Genomic DNA, 12,065 nt, shown 5'->3' with positions numbered 1-12,065 from the left:
CTTACTGGGATTCGAACTCCAGACCATCGATTTCATAGGCAGGGTGGTGACCCAATAGGCCAGACCGGTCGTCAGGTCGTCGATCAATCGTCGATGATGACTTGTTCATGAAAATCCAATAAAAACGTCGACTCGGACCAAGCAGCATGGCAATTGCAACGACAAAGTGTGACAATGTTAAACTCCTATGAAAATATGACGTTTATAATGAAATTCTTTCACTTTGTTCTATTCAAGTCGGTGTATGGATAGCTAAAAGACGAGACTCTAGCGTCTTTTAAGCGTTGGGGTCTTGTCAGCATTATGAACAATGGTGTCGCTGCACACTTGCGCTAACGTTGCGTCGAGCAGCAGCCATAGAGTTAACTAGATGCCAACGCTCGGGACACGCCAGCGTGGGGTCTCTCTAAAGGTGCGTGTGTGTAGGGAGCGGTGGCGGGACGGTGGCGCGCGCGGCGCGCATGGCGGCGCGCGTGCTGCTCGCGCTGGCGCTGGTGGCGCCGCGCCGCGCCGCGCACGCGCCGTGCGTCGCCGCGCCGCTCTGTCTGTGCGCTGATGACCGCTTCACCTGCGACGCTGTGCAGTTTCACCGGTTCCCCAACACAGGTACACTTTGAACATGACCTTGAAAAAAAAAATGAAATCTCTCCCCCGGGCGCTCCACATCTCGGCGCTAAATATATACCCAACCACAACGCAATCCCGCTTACTTCAGCCCTGCCAACCAACCAACGCCAACGGTTTTTAAGTGTAAATACTAGCACACATAAAAAAAGCATACATAAAAAATAACGTTTGAAAAAGTTACGAAACCTTAAAATTACCAATTAATTATATATTTAAGATTGCATGTCAGGTTAGGTGGCCTTTGAAATCAACACCGTCATGATATGGGTCGCGAGTCTAGATCTGGCGAATGTCTTGCGCACTGCTGGGGTGGACATCATTCGCTACATACAGTTGGTCACTACAGTTAGCGAACTTTAGCCATACCTTTAGAAAATCATCTTAAAAATGACAACCGTGCAATCAGCTTGCTTGTTTGCTGGGCGCGTGTACCTCTCGCTTAGTCTTTATATAGGAAGACAGCATAGTTTATACGGAACTTGACTCCATACGCCGCGTACAGCGTCAACCTACACTCATAGTGTTGTGTTCCTGCCGGTGAGTAAGGTTCCCAGAGCTCAACGAGGGGGCGGGGGTTTAGGGTCGGCAACGCGCATGTAACGCTTCTGGAGTTGCAGGCGTACATAGGCTACGGACACTGTTTACCATCAGGCGGGCCGTATGCTTGTTTGCCACCGACATAGTATAAAAAAACCTAACGTGCGTGTTTTGCAGAGGTTAACGTGCGGCACGTGTCGGTGTGGGGCGCGCGGCTCGGCGCGCTGGACGACTCGGCGCTGGACGCGCGCGTGCTGCAAACCCTCGTGCTCGTCGCATGCCGGCTGGGCGCGCTGCAGCCTGCTGCGCTCGCGTCGGTACCCTTCTCACAATACTTTCTACTACTAAGACAAAGATGTTTCTTCCTTCTTTCATAAATCTCACAAATACGGATCGAAGGACCACTCTTCGTCCGTTCTTTTAGAAACTGTAACTGCATTCTACCAGGGTGAGGAGTACTTTCTACACTTTACTAGACGACGACACATATAAATAAAACTCGTGGAAACTCTGGAACACTTCTTATGAGACCTATGTAGCTTTCGTAGGTAGGGTCCGTACCGAGTAGTAGTAACACCTTAGTCAAAATGGTTTGGCCGTTTCGCTACCGTCACATGGGCGTAAGGTGAAAAATGTATTCACTGTTTATGACTTTTTTGTTATAAAATAGTTCTTGTACTTGGTAACGAAACGGCCAAGCCACATAATTATTTTGACTAAGGTGTGGAGTAGGACGCTTATTATGTTTTGGCGGGATAGTATAGTTATTTCCCTACCTTTTGGTTAGCGCGATTCAAATAACATGATGTTTAATTTTGCGTCTTGGACAGGTCGATGCGAGAAACGCTGGCATCCTTGGATCTGGGCCACAACGAGCTCACGGAGGTCCCCCACGAGGCGCTTCGGGACCTGAAGGTGCTCAACTGGCTTAATTTGCAACAGTGAGTCCTGTTTCCAAAGTATTTGTTAACTGACTTTAAACTACCATTAATTTTCCTAAATCAAAAAATAGTGGTACTTACACACTTATTGTTACTGATTAGGTTCAGTATTTTAATAGATGAGAGCAATAATATCACTAGTTATTTATTTCAGTAACTTTATTAGCGACCTGGACGGCGTGGAATGGGGCGGGCTGGTGGACACGTTGACCAGCCTGTCTCTGAGCAACAACCGTCTGACTTGGCTGAGCGCCGGCTCACTACGCCCACTGCGAGTTCTCACAACGCTAGAACTGGACGGAAACAGGATCCGCGCGGTGGATGCCGGCGCGTTACCACGAGCCCTTATGACCCTACGTCTGTCCGATAACTTGCTGCGCGAGCCACCAACCCTCGCCGCGCTACCGCGCCTCCAGCACCTCACACTCCGCGACAACCTCATACACACCTCCAATGAACTTAAAACCGATGTGCAACTACATGCACACTTGCACACGCTCGACCTCACTCACAATGATCTAGATGATGACTTTAGCTTGGAGCTAGGCGTAAGGTTACAGTTAAAAAATTTGCTGCTGGACCTGAATGATTTTACGGCATTGCCGGCTTTTGTCTTTGAGTGCAGCCGTTTGGAAAAGCTATCGGTGTCACATAATCGACTTACAGCGATACCAGATACACTTAATGCACTTGCGAGTGATCTGCGTCAGTTAGATTTAGATTACAATGAGCTGCTTGCGTTGCCCTTGGCAATGATTGAGCTGGTGAGACTGCGCAGGTTGTCAGTCGCATACAACCGGCTGCGGGTGGTGCCGTCGTTGCCACCGCGACTTTACGCGCTGTCGCTGGCCGGAAACGACTTAATAATTTTTCCAGAAGGCCTGATGAATTTGGAGGCGGGGACGCTTACACACTTGGATCTCGGCTACAACCGCATCGCGCACGTGGGAGCGAGTACGTTCGGTGCATGGGCAACGGGGCTGGATACGCTGAGTTTGCGCGGCAACAGATTAACAGCGCTGTTGCCAGGCGCTTTCCCGCCGCTGCGCTTGCGTGAACTAGCGCTCAGCTTCAACGAACTTTATTCTCTGTCATCGGAAGCGTTATCTCCGTTGCGTGCGTTATCCGTGCTGGAGTTATCGGGCGCACTGGCGGGAGGGTCCCTGCCGCGCGCACCAGCCGCCGCGTGGCTCGCGCTCGACAACAACGACATCCGCCGCGTGTCGGCCGCCGACCTGCGCGCGCACCCGCTCCTCGAACATCTCAACCTTGACTTCAACAAGATAGTGGAATTCCCGAGCGACTCTAATGGTTGGGGCAACGCTTCGCTTAAACTGAGAGAGCTAAGACTAGCCTATAATCATATCAGCATCATCAACGGGGAGTTTCTGACGATGCTATCAGAATTACAAAGCGTGGACTTGTCTTATAACCGCATGGTGAACGTGAGCGAACGGACTTTTGCACATTTAAATAACCTAGTGTTTGTAGGCCTCGCGGGGAATGACATAGAGTGTATTGCGGCGGGGGCATTCCGCTCGCTTCCTCGGTTGCAAGCTCTGGAACTGCAGTACAATCACGTGGAACGTTTTGCCACCGACGTTTTCGAGCACGTTGCAAGTGATGTGCCTAACTTGTCTGTAAACGCTAGCCACAATCGGATTTCAGTGCTAGCAGGAGGAGGTACCGCGTCTATTAGCGTGTTAGATCTGTCGTACAATGCGCTCGAAATTCTGCCTGCTGCATTTTTCGAAGGCGTGGCGTTGAATCTGCGGCGACTGCTGCTAGCGCACAACCGGGTAGTGGTGTTGGATACGTTAGGTTCTCTGCCGCGGCTGGCCGTGCTCAGCCTACGCGAGAACGGGCTGGAGGTGGTGCGGCGGCGCGCACTCGCGTCCACGCCTGCCCTGGAAGAACTCGACTTGACGCGTAACCGTCTGGCTATCTTACAACCTGAACAGTTCCGAGCATTACGGCGGCTACGCGTGCTGCGTTTAGCCATGAACCAGTTACGGGGAATTCCGCCGGGTGCATTCGCAGGCACGCTTCTAGAAGCGCTCGATTTACGTGACAATCGGTTAAGCAGTCCACCGGCTGCCGCGATCGGCGCGGTGGGCTTCACGCTGCGTCGACTGGAGCTCGGCGGGAACGAACTGGCGAGGTTAGACACGGCCGCGCTCGCCGGCGCCGGATTCTTGCGTGAGCTGGGTCTAGCGCGCGCATCTTTGCGCGTGCTACCCGACGCGGTGCTTGCCGGTCTCGGAAAATTACGGCGTCTGGACTTGTCACACAACCTGCTAGTTACTAACTATCGGGAGCTGCTGCACCCAGTGCCGCTGTTGCGACGGCTGTCGCTGGCGGGCTCGGGACTGCGTGCGGTGCCGGTGCTGCCGCTGCCGGCGCTGCGTGAGCTCGACCTCAGCGGGAACGCCATCGTCGCTTGCCGCGAGGAAGACTTGCGTGCGCTACCTGAACTGCGAGCGCTGAATCTTTCCAACAACCGTTTGACGATGCTACAAAGTGGCGCGTGGGTAATGTTGCCTAGACTGGCGGTGCTGGATGTGTCGCACAACCCGCTGCCGTCAATAGACGGTCTGGACGGTTTGGGACGGTTGCTTCAATTACGTATACAAGGCTTGCACGTGTTTGAGCTCGAACGTCATGTGTTCCGATCGCTGCTATCTCTGCGTGAACTCGAGCTGGACGTTGGGCGGTCGTCGGTCGGTGCAGCGTTGGCTGGTGCGCCTCAGGTTCAAGCGTTGATACTGCACGTGCTTGTGGATGTGTTAGACGGGCAGGTGGTAGGAGTTGATGCGCGTAAGCTGCGCGCCGTGGAGCTGCGTGGAAGCGTGCGCGTGTTGTCGGCGCGTGCGCTGGCTCCGTTGGCGCGCGCGCGGGCGCTGGCGCTGCGGCTGCGCGGGTCGCGCGTGGGCGCGCTGCCGGCGCTGGCGGCGCTGTCGCGCGTGCCGGCGCTGGGGCTTGAGCTGGCCGGCAACGCGCTGGCCGCGTTGGCGCCCGCCGCGCTCTACCCCAACCTCACCGGCTGGAACACGCGGGCCACGAAGCTGCTATCTGGTGAGTGCGTCATCCATTTACGCGGATGCGGTCTTAAATTAAAACAAAACAAAATGATTCCGTTTATCCTTAAATTAGTGTCTGTATCGTTGAAAAATTGAATTTTAACTTTTAGAATATGCTATTTTATCGCGATAATATAGAATGCAAATACTAGTGGGATCGAACAAGTCTTCAATTAACTATTTTGAAATACGAGTAAGTAAATATATTATTTTAGTGATACTTAAAATGAAGCCGGAACATAAATTCGAAGCTGTTTTATTAAGTTTTGAAATTTTTAAGAGAACTACAAAGAAGTTAAAATCCGCCCCTCTCGGTTAACGAACCCGGACAAAGGATTACAGGAGAGCGGAGGGGGAGGGGGGCCGTAATTAATGGTCGGTAATGGCCGCCGATTTATCGTATTTCACACTTAATCAGCACAAAACCATTAAATCTTGTTTACCTAAAAGGGTAATTGGGATAATAGGCGTTACTAAACTTTAATAAGTTTCAAGACCGTTTCTAATTAATACCGAAGGATTGAATTATTGTTCAATATTTATTTAAATAAACTTCGCAACTGATTTATACTTAGATTGATTATCTACAAAAATTAAAAAAAAAACCTACTCCATTCAATTCAAAGTATTTATTTCAAACTATTGCCCATAACTGACACAATAAACAGTAACAATATCAAATTAAAATACATTAGCACAGTCGGAATAGAACAAACCTCGAAATTTCTTGGACAGTCCTGAAATTTGGTATGTATATAAATTAAAGGCCCCTTATTCATGTCCATACCATTTGACATTTGGGGACCTCGAGGAATCGCAGCCATCTACCGTCATAATAATAAAAGAAAAATAAAATAAAAAACCAGTGCCTCCAAAATGGTACACATACCTACCAATCGGATTTCCAGGGATTTGCTGAAGCAGGCTGTTGGAACTGTCGCATATCCGGCGCATGAGGGAGGCGGTACGTTGGCGGATTATCGCACTGAACGCGTCCACTCTAGCCCCCGCAAACATCCCCGAGGCGCTATAGTAACGTGGCAGTCCCATCAGCATGTTGAAACCGTATTGTTTCTTTTAAAATTACTTTAAACATCTCCTATTGAACCTAAACGCTTGGTTTGATGTAGGCGGGCTGGTGGTGCAGGAGGCAGGACTGCGGTGCGGCTGCGGCGCGGCGTGGCTGGGCGCGTGGCTGCGTCGGTGGACGCGCGAGGTTGGAGGCGGCGCGCGGGCAGCACTGCGCGCCGCGCGGCGGTCCACGTGCGCGGCGCGGGGCGGTGCGCGCGCGCTGCTGCAGCTGGAGGTGAGTGGCGTGGCTGCGTCACAGGCTGACGAGGTTGGCGGGAGCGACCAGCACTGCGGCGATCTACATGCGAAGCGTAGAGTGGTACATGCGCGCAGCTTCAGCTGGATTTGAGAGGCGTAGGTCGCTGGGTGCGCGAGGTCGGAGGAGGCGCGTGAGCCGAACTGCGTGTCGCGCGGCGGTTCACGTGCATGTCGCTAGTGTGTATTAGGATTTGTATTGGAGCGATAAAATATAATGGAAACATGCAATGAATATGGCCAGGTGATAGAAAATTATTTCAGTATATAAAATTTACGTAAAAAATGGACATGGATATCTAAAGTGAGAAAATGTGTTATTGTGTTAGGTGGATGCCGCAGCATGCCGCGCGCGCGCGTTGTCCGCTCGCGCGAGCACAGCGCGCGCTCCCACGCTGGCCGCGCTGGCTGCACTGGCGCTCCGAGCGGCGCGAGCGTAATGCGGCCTCGCATGCTGAACACTAAGGGAGCACTCTTGCACTATACTTGCTGCAAATCTAAAAGGCGAGTCAGGTTGTAAATCATCTAAATTATACTAACGATTTCGCACTTGCACGGCCTTATGGAGTAGTAGTGCAGGTAGTATTTACGTGTAAAAGATACTGTACCTGACTTTCATTGCCTGACTCGCCACTGGGTGCCGCGGCCATTATGGCGCTAGGGACGCTGGCCCTGCGAGCTCCACAAGCGTAGCGAGACAAGACACTATTACGGTACTTACAAATCTTGTAAAAAACTGGTTACATGTGAACAAACATTTGAGACAAGGAAATATGACATTGAATTACGTCATTTGCCCTCTTTTACAAATCACTTGCCATGTAAGAAGCCATATTCCTAAAAAAAAAAATATGGGTGATGTAATTCAACATTTCCTTGTCTCAACTTTTTTTGTTCTGTGTGCAATCTCCAATGTTTATCTATAAGCTTGTGTCTTGAGAGCGCTACTGCCCCTGTATAGGCCGTACTCGTATACCCTACAGAAAGTAAGCAATAACAAAACAGTGTTGTGACAATGGTTTGCAGTGTAAACGGTTTGTCCTACAATATTAAAATGAATTGTGAGGTACGAGAACAGTGAAGTGATTTTCTACGGACAATATTTAGTGTAAAAATGAAGTGTGTCTGTCCAGCGGTCCGAAAAGTGAGGTCCTTTATTATTGGAGATTTTGTATCTCTTTAATATATTCGAATTCTCTTTAGTGATTTTTAGAATAATTTAGTAAACTAACTTTCAACATTTTATATAAATAATATAATATTAGAATCTTTTGTACTTTGTAAATTGCAGTATCTAAATCGCCATGTAAATAAGGATACTAGGGGAAAACGATGGCATTCCATTTATTTTAAATACCTATACTGTAAAAAAAATTGGGTCGTTTTTATTGCTGACTACCTCTTCTGTTTTGAATGTCTATCAAGTACAGAACCTAATTGTCAAGACCCTTTCAATGAGCCTAAACTTGATGTGTATGTGTTTTGCCACCGAGGAGTTCCTTTGGTCTCCTTCCGACTGCATCATCAGATCAACTCCATTTTAGCATTATCGTCGGAGTTACGGAAGCACTCCAAATTTCCACTGAATTATGGGAGCGCTCCAAATTTCGGAACATCGGAAAGTGCTTATAATTCAAGTTACAAGATTTGAAGCACACACATATGTACTATAGATATACAAATATACGCAGTGAAGCTAATAAAAGTGAATAAAAACTTAATTAACTTGCTATACTTACCCATCGTTTTTCCTTTGGTTGAACCAGAGTTTAACCCTCCGGAGGAAAGTCATCCAGTGATCTAAATCCGGGATCACATCCGACACTTGTTTAACATTTGTGTGCTAAATTCGTCTGCGGATGCTTTCCTTCTGCAGGTATAAAGTTTCGCCTGGGAACTTCGCTAGTTATAAGTTGTAGTGGAAAGACGCCGCGACACCTCGCCTTCCAGTTCACTTACAACTCCAACTTGGAATTTAGCTGACAAGTGTATTTTTGGATTATAAACCAATTTATGTGCACACGCGCGTTTTAGGCAGCGTTCCCACCGAGGCGTTTGCGTGCGAGGATGGGTAGCGAGATGCGTTTGACCAACCAATAAAGTCAATACTTGAAGTTTATATTTAATATGTAATTTATTTTTAATGATACACACATTCTATATACTTCGCATAGAAAGTGCTTTATATGCACATAAATTCTTTTGACGTGCATAAACTGTGTCAATACAAATAATTCTCACGTGCTCTGAGGCCGAACATATCAAGAGTCAATAATGTACACTTAATAATATCTAGGGAGAAGTAAACTAATTTGAGACTTTGTGCTGACAGTTGGTATACGTACTTGTGTAATCTAATATTTGAACGAAGTGTGTTTTACTGAAACTGAAGAGTTAAAGTATTAAGAGATTTAGTTGAAATGATTGTAAATACGAGATTAAAGTTTAATTTGTATAATGCTTGCCATTTAATAAGGCGCGATAGTGTTGAGAGAGGAGAGTTATATTTACCTACGTTTTGTCCATTTTTTATTGAATCGTGCTTAAAGTAAACATGTTATTAGTTGTTCACATATTTATTTTATGACGTTTAGAGCATTTTCGCATTGCCCGATTGAATATCGGAAGTAAAATATAAGACATATGTGTTTTTCTGTATTTATTTATACATTTAATTTTTTTTATTAAAAAACTATAGATAACGCAAAAAGGCTATATGGCACTCTCCTGCAGCTGCTTTTTAGGTGCATTCCGATATACGATATCGGAAAGGCGCTTGTGATAATTTCAGCTATGTCGGAACCCCCGTCAGCTGTCGAACCGATAATATTTCCCGAATGTTTGTATGCATACACAGGCATAACGTTTGCTGTAATGTGACTGCCTGTCCCCCACGGCCTGTCTACGTGGATGTAGGATCCTACATCCCATATCAGATCGGACAGTGTGAAAACGCTCTTACAGTATTGTTTTAGAGCGGGAGTGTCGCGGTGCGAGTGAGCTCTCAAATGCATAGAATCGAACAATTGTGATCTGTGGAATGAAACGAAATTTATTATATTTTTATAAATACAAAGTGTTTAATTTGTCATACTTTATTTCCTTTTAGATATGTGTCGTTCACGAGTGAGTGATTTAAATGAACTTTATATTTTCAACTCCCTCACTCTTCAACTCACTGAAGATTTAACTCGCTTAGTAACTCATTTATGTCAGTGTTCCTTGCTGGCTCTTCCCGCTGATGATTCAAATGAGCCGGCCGAGCGTGACGAGCAAGTGAGACGATGCGAATATGTAAATAAATATTTGGGAACAATCTTGCACACACCGAGCCCCAAACTAAGCAAAGCATGTGCTTCAACTTCTTCAACTTCAACATTTATTCAGTAAATAGGCCACAAGGGCACTTTTACACGTCAACATGGAATTTACATACAAACAAATAACTAAAATAATAATAATAATAAAAAAAAACAAACAGATACAAAAAAAATCTAAAATTATTTAGAGGTGTAAATATCTCTAAATGTCAGAACTAAATGACTTTTATCAAATTATCCTTAGAGATGTATAGAGTCTCTAAGAGTCAAAATTCCGTTGCTATGGTACTAGGCGACGATACGAGTATACATACGTATATAGATAAATATATGTGTTCATCACACAAATAAATGCCCTTACCAGGATTCGAACCCGGGACCATCGGCTTCATAGACAGGGTCACCGTCCACTAGGCCATACTGGTCGTATTTCGGAGCGGTTCGGAAGAATTCCGAGGGTATCGAGAAAACATGGCGGGATCGTATCGCGTGATTCGCCATCTTGGTGGCAAATTATGGCTGTGTGTATCTGATTGATTGACGTCTCTTTTTACTCACTCGTGAATAATAGTCTACAGATCCACTGAGCGAAATGAGTGATATATATCACCGTGAACGAAAGATATGAATCAATCTTTTCAATTCAGTGAAGCGTTTTGCGCATCTCTATTTCCTTTAGGTGCATTCACATCGCAGTTATGTTTAGTGCAGCGACTGCGGAGAAGCACTGTGCAACAGTAAGTAACTGGGCGAGCTACCTACCTAAAGTTACTGTATGATTGCGGGGTGGGCGATGGAATACCATATGTTTAATTATATCATATTTTAAAATCTCAATACGCGCTTAAAAGTCGTAGTGCAGCGGTAGAGCCGTAGCGCGCTACGCTCTGCGTTCGTAATTTGCTCGTAGACTGCTACGCTCGGTGTGCAATTAGTAAAAATAGATATTCACGGACCGATTCGGGTTATTCCCACTAGTTACCACAAAGTTGTTACCACTGGTAACTACTAGAAAAAAACCAGTAAAAGGTGGGAATTTCTTTTCTCAGTTAAGTAGTTACCACCAAAATGTTGTAAGAGTTTAAATTCAATACTAATAAAAACAGTAGAAATAGTATTTTATAAATATAGAGTGTTTTATTGAATAATTATAAGTTAGTTAGTGTTTGAGTAAACTGCCTTAAAAGTGATCAAAAAATATTAAAACTGTTTCACCGATGTAAGTGAAAAAACTAAAATAGTTAAGGTGAATTTAACGTTTGGATGAAATTTTGAATTAATTGTGACGTTATCCATGAAGCATGGACCTTTTGTCGAGGGCGCTTACGCCGCACTGCGTACCGCAGCATTGTATTTATATAGGAGCATCGTTGATAATGTTGTAAGCGCCATCGACAATAAGGTCCCTTTCATTAAATAACGTCAAAATTATATGAACAAACAAAGCGACGATTTTTGATCGCTTTTAAGGCAGTTTACTGAAACAGTAATCGACTTATGATTACGGATTAACGCACTCTATATTTATACTGTTTTTAATAGAACGCTAACAAAATTTTGGTGAAAAAAATCCCATCTTTTACTTTTTTTAGGGTTCCGTAGCCAAATGGCAAAGAACCGAACTCCTATGGATTCGTCATGTCCGTCTGTCTGTCCGTTTATGTCACAGCCACTTTTTTCTGAAACTATAAGAACTATACTGTTGAAACTTGGTAAGTAGATGTATTCTGTGAACCGCATAAACATTTTCACACATAAAAAAAAAAAAACAATATATTTTGGGGGTTCCCATATGAACTGAAAGACAAAAATTTTTTTTATCAAACCCATACGCGTGGGCTATCTATGGATAGGTCTTCAAAAATGATATTGAGGTTTCTAATATCATTTTTTCCGAAACTGAATAGTTTGCGCGAGAGACAAAAATACATATTGGTAAAATGTGTGTCCCCCCCCTGTAACTTCTAAAATAACAGAATGATAAAACTAAAAAAATATATGATATACATTACCATACAAACTTCCACCGAAAATTAGTTTGAACGAGATCTAGTAAGTAGTTTTTTTAATACGTCATAAATGGTACGGAACCCTTCATGGGCGAGTCCGACTCGCACCAGTGGTAGACCAGCAGTAAAAGGTGGGGAACAATTTACGAGTAGTTACCACTGGTAACATCTTGGTGGTAACTATTGGGAATAACCCCCGATTCGAACTTTAAGATACGTCAAATA

General features: G+C 45.6%; 1 protein-coding gene across 2 annotated transcripts; it reads left to right on the top strand.

Moving 5' to 3' along the window:
* Nucleotides 1-401: 401 nt before the first annotated feature.
* Nucleotides 402-9,587, top strand: LOC133522465 (chaoptin-like). 2 transcript variants are annotated; one of them, XM_061857831.1, is made up of 6 exons: nt 402-606; nt 1,342-1,477; nt 1,995-2,105; nt 2,260-5,180; nt 6,316-6,491; nt 6,841-9,587. In XM_061857831.1, exons 1-6 carry the CDS (start codon nt 462-464, stop codon nt 6,949-6,951), a joined length of 3,600 nt encoding a protein of 1,199 aa, XP_061713815.1. In that variant the 5' UTR covers nt 402-461; the 3' UTR covers nt 6,952-9,587. The 2 variants fall into 2 exon arrangements, with proteins under 2 accessions (XP_061713815.1, XP_061713814.1); XM_061857830.1 differs by lacking the exon at nt 6,841-9,587 and having other exon boundaries at nt 6,316-6,713.
* Nucleotides 9,588-12,065: the final 2,478 nt, after the last annotated feature.

This window comes from Cydia pomonella, chromosome 10 (genome assembly GCF_033807575.1).
Source record: "Cydia pomonella isolate Wapato2018A chromosome 10, ilCydPomo1, whole genome shotgun sequence".
NCBI lineage: Eukaryota > Metazoa > Arthropoda > Insecta > Lepidoptera > Tortricidae > Cydia > Cydia pomonella.
The sequence above is the reverse complement of the archived record's forward strand: the minus strand, read 5'-3'. Positions and strand labels throughout refer to the sequence as shown.